At 39.4% G+C, this 19519-nt stretch overlaps 1 protein-coding gene across 3 annotated transcripts in view; it reads right to left on the bottom strand.

Annotated features, from left to right (window-relative positions):
* LOC102460115 (trifunctional purine biosynthetic protein adenosine-3) overlaps window positions 1-19519 on the bottom strand; it is a 56320-nt gene that overhangs the window by 17333 nt on the left and 19468 nt on the right. For all 3 annotated transcript variants that reach the window (XM_075911201.1, XM_006126027.4, XM_075911210.1), the window contains 9 exons: window positions 19220-19331; window positions 15920-15988; window positions 13702-13827; window positions 12776-12863; window positions 11928-12013; window positions 10614-10782; window positions 9717-9948; window positions 6880-6974; window positions 4892-5001 (listed from right to left, as the gene is read on the bottom strand). In XM_075911201.1, the coding sequence (XP_075767316.1) occupies window positions 4892-5001; window positions 6880-6974; window positions 9717-9948; window positions 10614-10782; window positions 11928-12013; window positions 12776-12863; window positions 13702-13827; window positions 15920-15988; window positions 19220-19331 (1087 nt within the window). The remainder of the gene's footprint in view (window positions 1-4891; window positions 5002-6879; window positions 6975-9716; window positions 9949-10613; window positions 10783-11927; window positions 12014-12775; window positions 12864-13701; window positions 13828-15919; window positions 15989-19219; window positions 19332-19519) is intronic.

The raw sequence follows: 19519 nt of genomic DNA on the forward strand, positions 1-19519 counted from the left end.
AAGTGGTCATATGGCTAACTAAAATCATGCTGGATCACGGATGTTGCCAGACCAGTGTGCGCTGGACTAGAGAGGTTCAACCTGTTCATTTCACTGCTAGAGCAACTCATATAAAAGGATCTCATAGCATTTTGCAAATATACATGTGTTAAGAGCCACAGCACGCACCTGGTGGAGAGAAAATATTATCAACCCCATTTTGGTAGATTGAAGAACCTGAGACAAAGAGAGGTTAATGCCAAAATGATCGTGTGTCTAAATCTTGGTGCCTATGTCCATACTCAGACCCCTAAATAAGCAGCTTGCTGTACTGCCACCTCCAAATCTTAAAAAAGTATAATTAATCACGTAATTTTAAAACAAATACAGTTTGGCTGTTTGTAACCTAAAGATTCAAAACTAAGAACGCAAACATTCAGGTTGCATTTTCAAATTATACCATCAGGGCTAGAAATGTACTATAAAATTTGTAAAGATTAACATTAGTAATCTTTAATATAATCCCTTGCCTCCCTGAACTGAGGCTTTAAGTATCAAACATTGTAAGACTTGTGATTAAATTGTGAGAGCTGACACTACTGAGATTGATTTCCAAGGCATTAACCGCTCATAGCTCCCATGGAAGTTAACACAGCATGCCCACGATCCCTTGCTATGAACAAGAGACATGGGTGGATTTTAGCATGTCAGCTACAGTGATGTAGTGAGTGTGAAACAGCACGACTTTACAACATTTGATTCTTGGGACTACGCTTTTCTGGACCAAGTACAACAAGTACAAGAAACTTTTCCCCTATTTCCTAAGCAAAAGAATATAAATGACTGAACAAGTTCTAAAAAACTGAGTCACGACATTATTAGTAGCAATAATAGTAATGCAGTAGCATGTAGAATATGCAATCAAAAGAGGGAGTCCATTGTGGCAGGTACTACACAAACACAGCATAAGAGATGGTTCTGCCCCCAAAAAATTATAATCTAAAACTTCAGGGGGTAGCCGAGTTTGTTGTTTTTTTCTGTACAGACTATTGGTCTGATAGCACTTTAAAGACTAACAAAACACGTAGATGGTATCATGAGCTTTTGTGGGCACAGCCCACTTTGTCAGATGATCTGAGTGCTGAGTTTAGGATGTGCAGACCCAAAATAAATAGGAGAGAAGGGGGGGGGGGGGAGAGAAAAAGAAAGGGGCGGGGGGGAGGAAGACAGGGAGCAGAGGGTATAGAAAATAGGGGGGTTAAGGGAATCAGTGACTATCTGAAGATTGGGTAGTTAAAACGAAGCAGATAAGAATCAAAGTCAGTTGATCATGTAAATTCCTGTCAGGGAGGATACTAAGAGCTGTTTGCACCTCTATTGAAAATTAAGTTGATAGTGCCCCAACCAGCCTTCATCACAATTGAATCCGTTAGCATGCAAATTGAATTTGTGGATGAACTCGAATTTCAATGCTTCTCTATATATTTGGCTCTATAGATAAGTTCCTATGTCAGGAAGGATACTATCAATTGACTTTGATTCTTATTTGCTTCATTTTAACTACCCAATCTTCAGATACTCACTGATTCCCTTAACCCCCCTATTTTCTATACCCTCTGCTCCCTGTCTCTCCCCCCCCCATTTTTTTCCTCCTCTTCCCCTTCTCTCCTATTTATTTTGGGTCTGCACATCCTAAACTCAGCACTCCGGTCATCTGAAGAAGTGGGCTGTGCCCAAGAAAGCTCATGATACCATCTACATGTTTTGTTAGTCTATAAAGTGCTATCAGACTAATTGTTGTTTTTTATAATCTAAAAATCAGACAAGATACAATAGGTGGATTTAACATGAAATAGGAGTAAGGAGGGTAGGGTTCAAAGGCAGAAGTGGACAGAGCACAGCTTCCTAGTAGCTGCCTTTTTCTGGTTTGGGTAAGGAGTGCTCCCACATGCACATCCTGATACGAAGAGTTCCCCATCCTGTTTCAATCCACATTAACCATCAGAGAAAGGGAGGGATGAGGAAAGGAGGGACCCTCAAAAGATCATGCAGGTATACAGAATAGATAACACACAGGCACAGGCTTCCTTTGGACCTAGCACATGCTCAAACCCCCAGCTCCACCACAGATCCCACTCCACCTTGTCCCACCTCTTCACCCACACTTAGGGAACACCCACAAAATTGGTGTCTATGGTATAACATCACTCTAAGTCAATAAGAAAATAGGTTTGATGGCTTTCCTTCTCTAAACTCTCAAATTATTTTCACTTTAAAAATAAAAATTAGCATAAGAACATAAGAATGGCCATATTGGATCTATCTAGCCCACTATCCTGTCTTCTCATAGTGGCCAACACCAGAACCCAGAGGGAATGAACAGAACAGGTAATCACCAAGTGATCCATTCCCTGTTGTTCCGAGCCTCTGTTTATCAGGGTTGGGAATGGATACCACTCCTGCCTATCCTGGCTAAAAGCCATTGGTGGACCTATCCCCCATGAATGTATATAGTTCTTTTTTGAACCCTATTAAAATCTTGGTTTTCACAACATCCTCCAATAGGAAGTTCCACAGGTTGGCTGTGCATTTTGTGAAGTAATATTTTCTTTTCTTTCTTTTAAATCTGTTGCCTATTAATTTCATTTGGTAACACCTACTTCTTACATTATGGGAAGTAGTAAATAACTTTCCTGATTTACTTTCTCTGCACTAGTCATGATTTTATAGACCTCTATCATATCCTTCACCCCTTAGTCATCTCTGCTCCAAGCTGAAAAGTTCTAGTATTGTTCATCTCTTCTCATATGGAAGCCATTCCCTACCCCTAATAATTTCTGTTGTTCTTTTCAGAACCTTTTTCAATTCCAATTTTTTTTAGATGAGGCAACCACATCAGCAGACAGTATTCAAGATGAGGGTGTGCGTTGGATTTATAATGCAGCATTATGATCCCATATTAGTTCCCATAATAGAAGAACTAGAGGACACCAAATGAAATTAATGGGTAGCAGGTTTAAAACTAATAAAAGGAAATTCTTCTTCACACAGCGTGTTGTCAACCTGTGGAACTCCTTGCCAGAGGAGGCGGTGAAGGCTAGGACTATAACAGAGTTTAAAGAGAAGCTGGATAAATTCATGGAGGTTAGGTCCATAAAAGGCTATTAGCCAGGGGATAAAATGGTGTCCTTGGCCTCTGTTTGTCAGAGGCTGGAGAGGGATGGCAGGAGACAAATCGCTTGATCATTGTCTTCGGTCAACATTCTCTGGGGTACCTGGTGCTGGCCACTGTCGGTAGACAGGATACTGGGCTAGATGGACCTTTGGTCTGACCCAGTACAGCCGTTCTTATGTTCTTATGATCTTTTCAGTCTTATTATCTATCCCTTCCCAACATTCTGTTTGCTCTTTTTGGCTGCCACTGCATATTGAGTGGATGTTTTCTGAGAACTATCCACAATGACTCCAAGAGTTCTCTCTTGATTGGTAATTTAGACCCCATAATTTTATGCGTATAGTTGGGATTATGTTTTCCAATGAGCATTACATTGCACTTATCAATAATGAATTTAATCTGCCCGTCTGTTGCCCAGTCACCCAGTTTTGTGAGATCCCTTTGAAGCTCTTTGCAGTCTGCTGTGCACTTAATTATCTTGAGCAATATTGTATCATCTTCAAATTTTGCCACCTCACTGATTACCCCCCTTTCTCCACATCATTTATGAATATGTTGAATAGGACTGGTTCTGGTACAGACCCCTAGAGGACACTACTAGTTACCTCTCTCCATTCTGAAAACTTACCATTTATTCCTACCCTTTGTTTCGTATATTTTAACCAGTTACCAACCCATGAAAAGATCTTCCCTCTTATCCCATGACAGCTTACTCTGTCAAGGTCCCTCACCAAAGACTCTTAAGCAAAGGCTTCCTGAAAATCTAAGTACACTATATCCATTGGATCCCCCTTGCCACATGCTTGTTGACTGCCTCAAAGAATTTTAGTAAATTGGTTAGGCATGATTTCCTTTTACAAAAAAAAAAAAACATGTTGACTATTCCCCACAAATTATGTTCATCTTTGTGTCTGACAAGTCTGCTCTTTACTATAGTTTCAACCACTTTGAATCTCAACATACATTTCTATTTCCAGCTTTTTCAACTGCTGATGAGTTGGACATAGAATTCTTTGATTTTAATAATAATAAACATTTATGAAAGTAAAGAGATTTGGATGATCACTCATTTACACCTCAATTATTTGTGCACCTGAGATTCCCAACAGAGTTTTGAGAATGTAGGTAACATGGCCCTAGTCTTTAAATTTCAGAGCTGGGAGCTTAGATCAAAAAAATTTCTCTGGTGTGAACAAAAATAACTGAAAGACCCAGCAAAAACTCTAATTCATGCAGTAACACATTAACATCTCTACAGCAGAATGATAAAAAACTATAGAACAGATAATCAGCTGGAAACTAGCAACGCTCCATGAATCTGTCTTAAGATAGTATTTTAGGGAATGTTCTTTTTTAATTTAATTATGGAGTAAAAAATGCACTCTGAGTGAAATGGTCCAATCATTGTGCAAATATAAAATGGCCATTATACAGTCTGATTGTTTGGCTTGGTGATTGGCCACTGAGTGGTAGAGATGGAGGCACTGATTTAGCAAGGTATTTAAATACATGCCTAATTTTAAGCATGAGCAATCCCTGATTTCAATGGGGCTTCTCATTTGCTTATTAGTCATGTACTTAGCTGAACAGGGGTCAGAAAGAGGAAGCTTTTTAAAAGTATGAGCGTATATTCTTCTGAACACAACAAGCATCTCCTATTAATAACCTTGGTATTGACATGGACAGTATTTTGCTTTTAATCAGGACATTCCTTCCAGCACAGGTGTTTCCAGTTACCTTGAGTTTTGTTCCAACACCATCAGTTCCAGACACCAAAATAGGATCTTTGTAACCAGCTGCTTTCAAGTGAAAGAGACCAGCAAATCCTCCAAGCTCTGCATTGCAGCCTGCCAACCAGAAACAAATATAGACAAGGGAATTAAACTTTTATTCCCATGGGATCCTGCACCCACTGAAGAATTTCTTCCAAAAGCACTAGTTGACAGAAGGGATCACAAGACTCTCTCTACAATCTAACCCTACAATTCATTTTTAATTGTGATTGGGCCATTGGGGAAATTCTCCAAGCATAAATTTTGATCCCAAGTGTTTATGCTGTTGATAAAAATGACAAAAGTGTTGTGGCGTTTTTTGCGGGGAGGAATATACCAACTACAGTAATATGCTATCAAATTTCCAAAGCAATATCTGAGTATAAATAAAAGCATTGAGATTATTAAAACACTGCAAAACATACATCTGTAAACTACATTTGTGTCCTTTGGGCTTGACTGTTTGCTGCCTTACACCTTGTGTAATTGCTTATGCCCATGCAAAATATGTGCAAAGTGACTAAAAACCATTACTGTTCTGACTGGTCACATTTTACAACCCCTTTGCACAGAAAGTCAACAGGACTTAGGCCAAGTGTGAGGAACCTTTTTTGGGTTGGGGGCAGTTGACCCACAGAAAAATAAATCAGGAGCTGGAGGCTGCGGGGAGGCGGTGCGTGGGGGCTGGAGTGCCAGTGCGCGCTCCCCAATAGGGGGCCAGATCTAGCTAACCCAGGGGCCGCGTCCAGCCACCGGGCCTTAGGTTCCCCACGTTGACTTAGGCATTGCAAATGTTACTCTTGGTGTTAGTGAAAGGTGCTGACTGATAGTCTGGTATACTTAAGATTTCTCACCACTTAAGAGCCATTCCTACAAGTCATCCAAATGGAATTCCCATTGGAACTGAGCCCAGAACTGAGCCCAGTTGGACTCCAATCCAGCAAACCAAAGCACATGCTCAACTGCTTCTCTGGACCTAAAGCTTGGAGTTCCCTACTCTTTTAGAATATATTTTAATAATTACATAAGCTTTGTGATTGCATATGCAATAATTAATTGAATAATAATTAAAGAGACTATTTGTCCCTTTTTGTACTTAAAAGCTATCTATAAAAGCAGACAAGAAATTGCTGTATCAGTGTGAAACCCATTCCTGCCTGAAGAAAGTTGCCAACAGGTCATTTTCCCTCCCACTGAGATGCAACACCCATTTTATAATGTGTCTACCTACAGTGTATTATTACACTCAAGCACATGTATATTTGGCTTCCAGCCGTTAAAACTGGCACACATTAAAAAACTAACAATGAAAGGAGCAACAATGAAAAAAATAACATTAATAATGAAAATTATTCACAGCTTTTGAAAAGATACAAAGCTATATCAAAAACTGAAATAAAGCTGAATTAAAAAAAAGCTGTTTTCCTTGAAGACAACACTTCATTCTACCACCACTAAGGCAAGTTTCTGAAAACAGCATATGAAGGTTTTGACCAGATAAGAGTTATCTGAGGAGCATATAGGTCCCTTGTATGCATAACTGAGGTAATTCTGTGTATGATGTATGAGGATTTTTACATTTTCAGTGAAAAGCCACAACTTTCAAAGCATTTAAGAAAAATACATCTCTCTGATACTTTACCCAAATTGATAACATATTTACTTAAAAATATTAGCTGGTGGTGAGATTTTTGTTCACGTATCTTAAATTTAGAGAATAAACCAGGGTGATGCATGAGCACCCTCATGTCCGCTGAACTTAAGGGGAGTTGAGAATATGCTACACCTCTAGGTAATACTCAAAATGAGGAATGATCCCACAAAAAGTATCTGTTGGGTGTCTGGTCAATTTTCAATGCAGGACACATATTTGCATCACTGTAAAGATTGAATGACATTTACAGTTGTGAAGAACTGAATGCACCAGGAATAATGGTATAAATCTAAGCTTACCTGGTCTTGAGGTGGCTGCCACTAAGGGTTTAATTTTCTGAACCAAGGTATTGCCAGCTGCGATGTCTACCCCACTGTTTTTGTAAGTCAGGCCTCTACAAGATCGTTAAAAAAAGAAGTATGAAGTAACCAATTACTAATGAATAAATATGTTTGCCTTTTATAGTATTTAATTTCCTACACTGTGATGCTGTAAGGATTAACTATATAGAACTTAATCTGGCCCTGGTGAAATCTCTGGCAGTTTTCCTACTACCATCGTCCCTTTCATGTTTGCACAGTACTTCACTAATGTAGCATACTCTGTAAGCATTATTAGAACAGCATGAAAGAATGCAGCAGTAATGATACAACATCATCCATACAGCACTTTCAGACCAACTCAAAGACTGATGCACTGCACTGCAAAAGCTCATGTACATAGCTGAAGATAGGAGCCAAGGGTAAGAACTGTGTTGTATGATATATGAAAGCTCTTAGGCATTATAAGACCAGCATCAGAGACCAGAACTTAAGCCATTGGCTACACAGAATACAGTTCACACATATATGACATTCAAAGGAAGGATAAGGGGTTCAGTTCTGCAGACATTGTTCCACTACTTCAACTAGATTACTCACATGCCAAAAATGAAACATTTGCTTAAGCATTCTTTTATGGATCAGGCAAGCATGCTCAGGGGCTCACACGAAAAAGCTCAAAATAGCACCCCGGAATGAAGGTTATTACATGGACCAGCACTATTTTATGAAAATAGTTCCTTCAATGTCAATTTAAGATTAATCCTTCTTTAATGATTTGGGTGCTAGCAGCACAAAGTATAGTGCATTTTTAAAAATAAATATGCTTACTTTTAAAGAAAGTTTCTAGCACAAGATGGTTTTAAAAATGCCCATTATAGTACACACACACAATCTTTGCAAAAGGCACTATCTGGTTATAACTTGTACTCCAATTCAGTTAATACATACATATATACAAATTGGACTGTGTATGTTACTAACTGGGATATAAGTTATTAGTTTCATATTGACAGGAAGGATATTTTATTTTTGGGTGGTCATTATAGTTGCTTTTAATGCTCAGTTGTAGCACATGTATTAGACTGAGCAACTCACGGTACGGATGAGGTGGCCTAAGAGATATTTCAGCTCTCTAATTTCAGTGATTCAGTATTAGGTTTATTCTCAAGGTGACGCCTGACATGGACTGAGGAACAGAGACCTATCACAACGACTGCCCTCTTCTCAGAAACTTAAGAAAAATTCCCTACAAACACAGCTGCATGCACACATTACTGTTGTATGCACGATACATGCACAAACATACAAAAGGAGAAACATTAAGTGTTTTCACTTCCTAAATATATGCTGGATTTTGTTTTTATTTTTCTGAAAAGGAGAGTATTTTATTTTCAGAAAATGCTCTGGTTGCATCATGAAATGAAACAGTAATGCCAGAGGACTGATTCTGTCAGATGTTGTGAGCCTCCCCTGAGCTATCCCCCCAGGAGCAAAGCACCTGAATCAGTTCCAAGAGACTACTGCTGCACTTTATGGGCTCAATCATTGGCCTTATAAGCTGTGCTCAACACCGGACCCAAGATGGGGGCAGAGGTTGTTTTGCATCTCCTATTTGTTCTCCTGGTACTTGGGGCTGCCAGGCGTCAGTCTGGCCTCCAGTACTCCTACTCTAGTTCACAAAGGGTTGACACGTGATTCAGGGATCCTAAGAATGCTGAAGCATTCCAGCTATGCTCGCTCTCTGTCCAGGCACCCTAAGTTTCAATGCTTTATGGGGGGCAGGCTCCTAATGTCTATTCAAATATGCTCTTTTCTCATATAATACGAATATTTGATTATAATTTTTAGTAAAGCATTTATACCAATTAGACACTTTCACATAATTAAACAAATTATCAAGGGGCGAACTGTATTTGCAGGAAAAATAAGACTAAATACAAGCACCGTTTCAAATTTAGTTTATTTAATAATCATACATAGATGGCTTTACAATATACTAATCAAACGGTACACTAGTAGCAAAATAGAGACTTTTACTAACACAGTCTCTTATACTTTGCATAATGGTTCATTAGGAAAAGTTATGTTGTTAATGAACTGGGGAAGAGGCAGACTGGGAAAAAAGGCTCCATATTTGGTAACATCAGTTAAAACGATTCCAAAGGGCTCCTGACTACACCAAAAGCAACAGCCTAGAATAGAAAGAGATCACGCCCAAAAGAAAAACAAAAAACCCCAACTTCACAGGATTATTAATCCTGTATCTCAGAGAGTTATTTCAAAACAAAATTACACATTTTAAGCTGGCTGTTCATCAATACCCAATAAAGCAGGAGTTCCAAAGTTGCTTGCTTCTTATACACACATTTTAAAACTAAAAATGAATCCAATAAAACAATCCACTAGCATTTCTCCCATAAACAGATGAGATGACTCTAAAATTAGACTAATGGGCAGGAGAGCTACTATTTAAAAGCTTTGGAAACTGAACTCCTCCATGCACAGAACAGGCATTGTACAGGCAGGAGCAGTGCAAGTTACCCTAAACTGGCTTGTCAGTGTTGTTTACCACAGGCCTGGAAGAATCAGCTCTAGGTTGAGAGAGTAATTTAGTTTCCAAACCTATTCAGTCCCTGCTTCTTTGGCTGAGATCACTCACAGGGACACCATAAACTGCTACTTGCATCTCATCATATTAGAAGCTAGCTGGAAACACCAAGTTAGGTGATCCCTTGAATTAGTGACGTCTTTTGATCTCTTCAGGCAGCACTAATTTCACTAATGAATTTCAGGCAGTGCCTTCAGATATATACCTGGAATGTCTGAGGAAAGCTATAGCCCGATAACCAATGTCCTTTCTGTAAATGGCACCCTTGAACTGTATGGCTGCTACTCCTTTGTTGGCTTCTTCCAGTGCTGACATCAGATCTTTCTTGATCGCTGTTACCGTAAGGACTCTTCCACCATTAGTCACTATTTTGCCATCCTTTACTGCTGTGCCTGCATGGAACACCTCCAACCCTAGTTCTTTAGCCTTAGAAAATCCTGTAAATTATTTTACAATATAAATACAAAGAATCAGTCACTTAAAATACTTTGATTTGTTACTTATTAATTATTCATATTCCAGTAGTCCCTAGGAAATCCAGTCAAGAATAAGGGTTGATTGTGTAGGCCCATATAACTACTCTGATAACTAAATAAATATAAAGAATCTACATTCTGTGGACAGCCAATGTGTTAGCTAAATGCCATGGGACAAATTTAATTTTTAGTTGTACTTTGTATTACTCTACTGTTAGTTATGACCTTGAGTGACCAAAATACATGAACACCAAAAGGGCATAATAGGAAGTGATGAATTTAGTGCTATCCTTAGGTTTCACAGCACCTCAACAAGAAGATCTATATTTGAAAAACATAGGATGATTAGAAAAAGAGTATACTGGAAAATGCTCTGATTGTAGCTGCAATGCTTACAGAGTAAAGAATCAGTTTTTCCTCCCTATTCTGAACTTTATATGAAAGGAAAGACATTATATTGTACTAATGAAAGCTAATAATCTAACTGTGGGAAGTTAAAATTCAGCTGTCTCTTGCTGATGAAGAGTTATAAACTCTGAAGTTTCCAAACCTTTATATTTCATAGATTAATCTGTGCAAAGCATAAGAGGGAAAACTTCTTGCATAGTTACTCCTGATATCTTTACCTGTTATTTCCAAGCCCTTGGCATAGTTTCCTGGATAACCTTCACTGGCCATAACCACAGTCACAGCTGCACTGTCTTCAGACCAGACAGGCATGGAACTAGACAGCTTTCTATTGATGGTTGCTTGTATAACTTCATACAAATCACTCTTCAGTAGTGGAAGAATTACCTACAAAATGTAGACAAGTTAAAAAGAAACTAAGGTTGAATTAAGCTCCAAATTTAGACTTTTTAGGAACATAGGTTTTATTAAACAAAGCTTAACAAAAAAATATGTATTTGAAATTTAACAAAGTAAATACTCTCCCAAAGATTTTGCTACTCACAACACTATACATAGCAGGGCCAAGTCTCATTGGGTCCCTGGGTAAGGAAAGAGGAGGGCCTACTTCGCATCTTCAGAAGGGGCTTGGTCTTGGATGGAAGTGGCGGGATTGGGACAGACAGCCATCAGTGCTGCCCAAACCACAGTGCATCCTCACCCCTAAGTGTGCCAGTGGCAATTTAAAGTGCCCGAGGCTTTGGCTGCTTCCAAAGTAACAACAGTGATGGCTGGGCCCTTTTGAATAGCCAGGCCACGGGGAAACTGCCCTCTTTGTCCTCCCCATTGGCGGGCCTGATTATACACAACAACCGGAAAATGAGACTAACTAGAGACTGAATATTAACAAAAGCAAAAGTGGATGGTTTATTTATGTCATCCATATGGCATGAAAAATAAGTAAACAATCAGGCATTAACAGTGAGCTCTAAGTTACTAAAAATAATATTTTTAACTCAAGGAAAATCTGTTTATAAAATAATATGCTTTTATGAGTGTCTGGTCACTAATACAAGAAAAGCCAAAGAGAATACATATGTAACTTCTCACCAGTGTGAATAAAGGGTTCACAATCTGGTACTATATAACATTCAACCTGACAATATCTCTTCAAAATGTTAATACTGTAATGTAAATTTACATCCCTTCTAAAGACTCATGTTTTATGCAATGCAGATATATGATGCCTAAAACTGAAAATAAAGAAAGCTAGCATTAAGATATGCCATTCATAAGCTGCATAGGTCTGAGAATCAACTTTATAGTTTGTCCAGCACTCAAATAGTCTGTCCAGCAATTAATTTATAGTTTGTTCAGAAATTAATAATATGCAAGAATACTAATTAATGATTTGGGAGGAAATTCCTATATGAAACTCAAAATTGAATTTTTCTTTGATTAAGTTTTCCTTATTTATAATCAGTGCAAATAAAGAAAGAAGGTCGGGTAAAAGTGTGATATTTTTTCCATGTCAAACTTTTAAAGTCACTCACCTGACATTCGGGATCACCAAACCTACAGTTAAACTCTAGAACCTTAGGCCCATCACTGGTAAGCATTAATCCAGCATACAGCACACCTAAAATGACAAACCACATTAAAACTAGTCTAAGTGACTGTACTGGCCATTTGTTTTTAAACTGTTCATAATGAATGTTGCATTTGCAGTGCTATTATTAGGGGGCTGCCAAATCATGTTCTTTCTAGAGCTTAATTTCAAACATACATTCATATACATACATACATTTTGGGGCAAAAATTCTCCAAAATATCCTGCAGAATTTTGTCCACAATTATTTGTGGCTACTGTTCTTCTAATGCAATCTCTTGTGGGTGTAAATAATAGAAAGAAGGCATGCAGTTAACCAATATGTGCAGAAAGATATAAATTCCATTACCCGCACTCATGAGTGATTGCCCAGTTAACATTACAGGCACAAATAATTGTGGACCCAACTTTACAGACTACATTTGAAAGTGTTGCCCTTACAATACTTGATCATTTGTAGAGCCCTGCGCAGGTACAAAATTTGTATTCATATCTGCCTTTATATTCTCAAAAATGAGCTGGGGATATCGGTTTTCATATCTGTACTCGAACTCTACTCGATTGGGACTTGATCCATAGGACTCAACAGAAAGAAATCATTGACTAAAATAGGCTTTGGATCAAGTCTTTGGAACCAATTCTAGACCCCAAAGAAATCAACATTTTGCCATTGACTTCAGTGGGAGTTGGACTGGGCCTGTACTGAAAAAGTAGGCGGGAAGAAAGAGGGAGTAAATTATGTTTGCTGTTTAAAGACACAAACATCTAACAAAACTAAAAGTTTCCACCTACCGATATAAGGGACGCCCTCTTCTTTCATCCCATCAACCGTTTTCTGAAGAATAGTCTCTTTGATTTTTTGGAACAAATCTTTGGAAATCTAATAAAATATTAAAAATTAATGTATTATTCCTAATATCAAGCAAATGCTTGTTTTTCATTGCTTTTAAGAGCCATGCAGCAGTATTGTAAGGATACATATTTCAATGAGAGAAAGCAAATATCTATTTAGAAAGAATCTATAGCACATTATGGCTCTGATCCTACAACATTTACACATATGCTTAACTCTACACATGTGAGTTCTCTCATTGGCATCACTGGAACCCCTCATTTGATAAAGTATGAGTGTAAATGTTTGCAGGAAGTGGAACGGTTTGTCAAGAAAAGCCAAGGCTCGAACAAACTAATCATTACTGTCTGAATCACTGTCAAATAAAATCAACATAACTACATTGTGATACAAGATTTACTTTTACAACGGAAAATGAAGTTGGTTAACCAGAATATCAATCAAAAGAAAGTAAAAACACATCTCTTTGCAAATAACAGTTACTGGTCAAACAGACCAAATCATAATTAGACAGAAGGCAAAAGCCAATCATTCTAAATTAGAGAAGAGAAAAATTTGATCTTTAACCACTGGGTACACGTGACCAGGATTTTGTAACATTAAACACTGGCAGAAAATGTAATATGGCAAAAAACAAAGACTTCCATCTTCACAATTAAAATGTAATTCACTAAGAATGCACCCCTTTTTAGTGCAAGACAATTAGAAAATCAAGCACAATGAAACACAATCTCTCTGCTATAAGCTCTCTCTCAAATCCAGCTTGCCATGGTAGAACAAAGAGTGCACTGGTAGAACAAAGAGTGCACACACACTTTTAATATTAAAACTTTCACCAAAACAGCTTCCCAATATCGTATTACACCTGTGGTGCTGGGCAATAAGCTCCCATTCCTCCAGTGTTTGGGCCTTGGTCTCCATCCATTAACCGTTTGTGATCCTGGGCTGGTGGCATGGGGGCAACAGTGAGGCCATCAGTGAAGCACAGGCACTGTAAGGAAACATGAACAGTTAAATACCCAAAAGGATTTGATTAAAATAAGGACCACTGGAAATGGTGAACATAAGCCCAGTTTTCAGGCTTATAAAACCTAATGTAAAAGCAATAAACTCCACCCCGCTAGTAATATAAGTCGCACATTAGCACTGTAAGCACCTGCTGCCCTCTCCTCCCCCCAAGAAATATCAACTTGCTCTGTAGAACCCCAATGTACAAGTTATTCTGTAGGAACAGCACTGAGAAGGCACACTGATGCAAACAGCAACTGGAATATTCCATTGCAGAGGTTACTCCTGAGGAAGGGAAACATTAAATAATTATTTTTCCTTCTTCCCTGATCACAAAAAACAGACTGACAAGTTACATAGCTACCATATGCTTTCATGATTGATAGTGTCTTCAGAGAGCTCCTCCACCAGTCTTTTTTGGAAATTAAGTGCTGTCACTCACTGCTTGGGCAACTACAAATATTGCCAGCTCAGGAATGCTTATAACAATCATTTATAATTCCATTCACAGGCAGGCAGGGGATAATATTAACAGTAAGCAAAAAGAGCCGAACAGCATACGCCTCTCAGACCCTACAAAATTGTACTCACCCATGATTGTTAAAATAACCTACCAAGTAAAATTTTTCTTTTTCATAGACTCTTAAGGTCAAAAAGGACTATCCCTGATCATAGTCTGAATCTCCTGCAAACAGCAGGCCACAGAAGTTCACTCATCCACTCCTCCAATAGACCCAGGACCTCTGGCTGAGTTACTAGAGTCCTTGAAGAACTTTCAAGTAAGTTTTCATGTTCTTGTACTAAAATCCTCTGGTGCCCTTTTGACTAACATAAGAGTATCATCCTGTACATACTTAACTTGAGAGATTCGCCAATCTAAGCTCCTCTTAGTTCCAGACCATGTCACTCTAAAGAAGATGACAATCTGGTATCTATAGTTCTGTTTTCTTCAGGGAGGGTAGGATACTGATGTGGCCTCCGGTAAGACTGGTCAATAAAACAGTGCTATCTATTTTTTACATTTCAGAGGTGTGTGTGTGTGTGTGTGTGTGTGTGTGTGTGTGTGTGTGTGTGTGTGTGTGTGTGTGTGTGTGTGTGTGTGTGTGTGTGTGTGTGTGTGTGTGTGTCACATAACCCTCCAATGCTCAAGTATGCCTCATCTAGTATAACCCTATTTTAGCCCTGAGTGAGAAATCCAAGACCATACTTACATTTCCTACGTCGCAGAGTTAATGCAAAGTTACCATGTGATCCTTTTAGAACAGGGATAGGCAATACATTTTTGCCAGGGGCCACTTCAAAAATTTCTGAAGTGGCCCCCAACTGCTCTGGAATACTTCCAGGTTCCCCACCCCCAGACCATGATTGGTCTTGGGGGTGGGGGGGAGCCTTTGAGTCCCACAGGTTCCTCCTAGGTGTCCATGCCCCTAGCTGGCAGCAGACTTCCCACATCCCCCGCCCCCTGGGCCAAACAGGGGGCAAGGTCTTCTCCTGCCCTGCCAGGAACACGTGGTGCTTTTAAGCGCCGTGCGCTGCTCACAGGGCAGGGACAGAGTGGAGGAAACTTTGTGCGCTCTCCCTGTCCCCAGGCCATGATTGGCCTGGGGACGGGGGCGTGCACAAAGCCTCCTCCTGCCACACTAGGAGCGCCTGGTGCTTCCAAGCGCTACATGTTCCTGGCAGGGTGGAGGAAACTTTATGCGCTTGCCCCACCCCCAGGCTCTAATTGGCCTGGAGGCCAGATCCACCCACTTGGGAGGGCTGGATCTGGCCTGTGCAGGTCCTTTTGCCCACCCCCGTTTTAGAACCTGGGCCTGAATTCTCATCTACACTAAGGTCTGTTTACACCAATCTGCCAGCATTAAGAGGCCTTAAAGTGGGAGGAGACATTTATCTATTGCATACTTCTCTATACTACCAGAATGGTGTAAAGGGGTCTTAGTATTAACAAGAATTCAGGTACTGATACTGGTTATTTGTACAATATCTTCTAAATAACTTGGTAGAGTATATACCTAAATGTTCCTTTAGTAAGCTGTAAACCAAATTCTTAAAAGGAAAACAAGCATACTTACAGAAACCTCTTCTCCTACAAGAAGTTCTTCAACAACAACAGTTTCTCCAGCTGCTCCAAAAGTCTTATCCTGCATTAGAAATCATCTTTATTTCTTCTGTCTCCATTTCAGTCATTTTCAAAGAACAGTCAAACTTTTGTAATCTTTCCAAACCAGCAAGGAAAAAGGACAAATAGTGCCAGACGTATGTTTACATCCTCTACCTCAGACATGTTGGCAAAGCTATGCTTTTTCCTCTCTTCACTTTTCATAATACAGTCATGCTTTGGAAGTTTATAAACTCAACACTGAGGGGACGTCTAAACTACAGGGTTTTGTCGACAGGCTTTGTCAAGAGAAGCTGTCGACAAAACTTCTGTCGACAAAGAGCGTCTAGACTACATCCAGTTCTGTTGACCAAGCAAGCCGCTTTGTTGACATGAGAGCGTAGACGCAAAGGACAGTGTAGATGCAATAATGCCTTCTGTCGACAGAGCTCTGTCGACAAAAGGTGTTATTCCTCACAGAATGAGGTTTACTGCCATCGACAAAACTGCCGAGTTCTGTTGATGTTACATCAATAGACCTCAGCAGTAGTGTAGACACAGGTATAGTTTTGTTGACAAAAGTCCACTTTTGTCGACAAAACCCTGTAGTCTAGACACACCCGCTACCACTAGGGTTACTGACAGGCAATTCCTCATACTTTAAGTTTGGAAACTATATTATTTCAGACTGGAACAATGATTCTCAGTCTTGTAGAGCAGAACAACCACTTTGTCAGAAAACACTTTTGTTAAGAACACATTGCAAAGGAACGTGAGAACATTGCTCCACTGAAATGTCTGCATGCTGACCACATATTAAGGCAGTGCATTGCCAATGCAATTTTGTGGCTCTCCGAGGCCATGGCTATACTACCACTTTTGTCGGTAAAACTTTAGTCGTTCAGAGATGTGAAAAAAATTGACATTAGTGATTATCTTTGAAAGCTCACGAAAAACAGGAAGATTCCTGAGGATTGGAAGGGAGCAAGGGGAATAAGGGAATTAAAGTCCAATGATCTTAACTTCTGTACCAAGAAAGATAATGGAGCAAATAATCAAGCAATGAATTTACAAACACCCCAGGTGATAAGTAACAAATCCATGTGGACTGTTAAGAACAAATCTTGTCAAACCAAATTAATCACTTTCTCTGACAGACTAAAAAGCCTTGATAGGGTGAGTGGTAGATATAGTATCTCTTGCATTTAATAAGGCTTTTGATACTGTCTCGCATGACCTTCTTATAAACTCATTAGAGAAACTAACTAGGGAATACAACTTAGATCAGGGGTAGGCAAATACCAACTTACGGACAGGATCCAGTCCACCAGGGTTAGCTCCTGGCAGACTGCCATCATTACATTTATTTGCACCTCCACAGGTACAGGCAATTGCAGCTCCTGTTGGTTGTGGATCACCATTCCCAATCAATGGGAGCTGCAGGAAAAATCCATGCTGCTTCTCGCAGCTTCCGTTATCCAGGAACAGCTATCTATGGCCAACAGGAGCTGTAATCACCAGTACCTTTGCAATCATCTGACCTTGGTGAACCACCACCATTTTATTGCCCACTCTGACCTAGATCGAGCTATTATATAACAAGTAGATAACTGGTTGGAAAACCACTCCCAGAGAGCAAATACCAGTTGTTTACATTCAAGCTGGAAGGGAACATTGAGTGGAGTCCCTCAAGGATCAGTCCTAGGTCCAGTTCTGTTCAGCTTATTTATCAATGATTTAGGTAATAGCATAGAGAGTACACCTATAAAAAGTTTGTGGACAATACCAAGATGGGAAGAGTTGTAAGTGCCTTGAAGGTTAGGATTAAAAATCAAAATGATCTGGAGAAACGGTCTGAAGTGAACAGGATGAAATTCAATAGGACAAATGCAAAGTACTCCACTTAGGGAGGAACAATCAATTGCAAAATTCAAAATTGGAAACGATTGCCTTGGAAGGAGTACTTCAGAAGGGAATCCTGGGAGTTACAGTGAATCACAACTAAATATGAATCCACAGTGTAACTCTGTTGCAAAAAAGTAATCATCATTCTGGGCTGTATTAGCAGAATTATTGTAAGCATGGCACAAAAAGTAATTCTTCCACTCCATTCTGTGCTGATTAGGCCACATCTGGGGTGTTGTGTCCAATTCTGGCACCACACATCAGGAAAGATGTGGACAATTTGGAGAAAGTCCAGAAGAGAACAACAAAAATGATTACAGATCTAGAACAGTGTTTCCTTACAGTGGTCCAGTGCTCTAGTTTGTTTACTTACTGACTCCCACAGCCACAGAGCCTTCTGGCTACCATTGGAGAATATGCTTATAAAATATGCAGATGACACCAAACTAGGGAGAGGGCTGCAAACTTCTTGAAGGGCAGGATTAGAATTTAAAGTGACACTGATAAATTGAAGAACTGGTCTGAATTCAGCAAGATGAAATTCAATAAAGTAAAAATCAAAAGTAAAAAGGGGCAAGGGGAGAGCAATTGGCTAGGTGTACTACTGCTGAAAATGACCAGTAGGTTACAGTGAATCAACAATGTGATGTAGCAGCAAACAAGGCAAATATTTTGGGGTGTATTAACAGCACTGTTGTATGAAAGACACTGGATGTAATTGTCCCTCACTAATTGGCACTGGTGAGACTTCAGGTACAGTACTGTGTCCAATTCTGGGCACCACACTGTAAAAAGGATGTGGACAAAGTGGAGAGAGTCCAGAGAAGAACTACAAAAACGATAAAAGGTTTAGAAAAGTTGATCTATTAGAAAAGGTTAAAAAACTGGGCATGTTTAGTCTTGAGAAAAAAGGACTGAAGAGGAAGGACCTGATAAAAGTCTTCAAATTGTTACGGGATTTTATGAACAGAACTGTGATCAACTGTTCTCTATATTCAATGAAAGCTGAGTGAAATTTAGATTAGATATTATTAAAATCTTTCTAGGTGAAAGGATCATTAAGCACTGGAACAAGCTGCCAAAGGAGGTTGTGGAATCTGCATCATTTGAGGTTTTTTAAGAACAGGTTGGACAAAACACCTTTCTGAGATAGTCTAGTTTTACTTGGTCCTGCCTCACTATAAGGAGCTGGACTTGCTTACTTCAAGGTCCTTTCCAGGCCTACATTTTCTATTAATCTATAAATGGTGTTAGGCTGATGCACGTTCCATGTAAAACAACAAAAATGCCTTTGAGGTTTCGCCATCTTTACTAATAAACACACATTTTGCATCAGAATTTTCCATCTTTACGTAACAGGTCAACTCACCTGCATGATTTCATGCACAGCTTTGCAGGCTCCCTCTTTGTTAGTAGCTACAATTACTCCTTTCCCAGCAGCCAGACCACTAGCTTTTACAACCAGGGCAGGGAAGGCCGCACTTCAAAAAAAAAGAGAGAGTGATTGAGGGATTCCACAACAACCTGCCAGCTTCTGATACATTTTCAAGTCCAGTCCTCCTACAATTGTCATTGATTTTGAAGACTGAAAATAAGAGCTCTTACATTCACTATATCCCAGTAACTATTTTACTCTAATTGAATAACACACATATAATCAAGTGTCTTC

The sequence above is a fragment of the Pelodiscus sinensis genome, chromosome 1 (genome assembly GCF_049634645.1).
Source record: "Pelodiscus sinensis isolate JC-2024 chromosome 1, ASM4963464v1, whole genome shotgun sequence".
Lineage (NCBI taxonomy): Eukaryota > Metazoa > Chordata > Testudines > Trionychidae > Pelodiscus > Pelodiscus sinensis.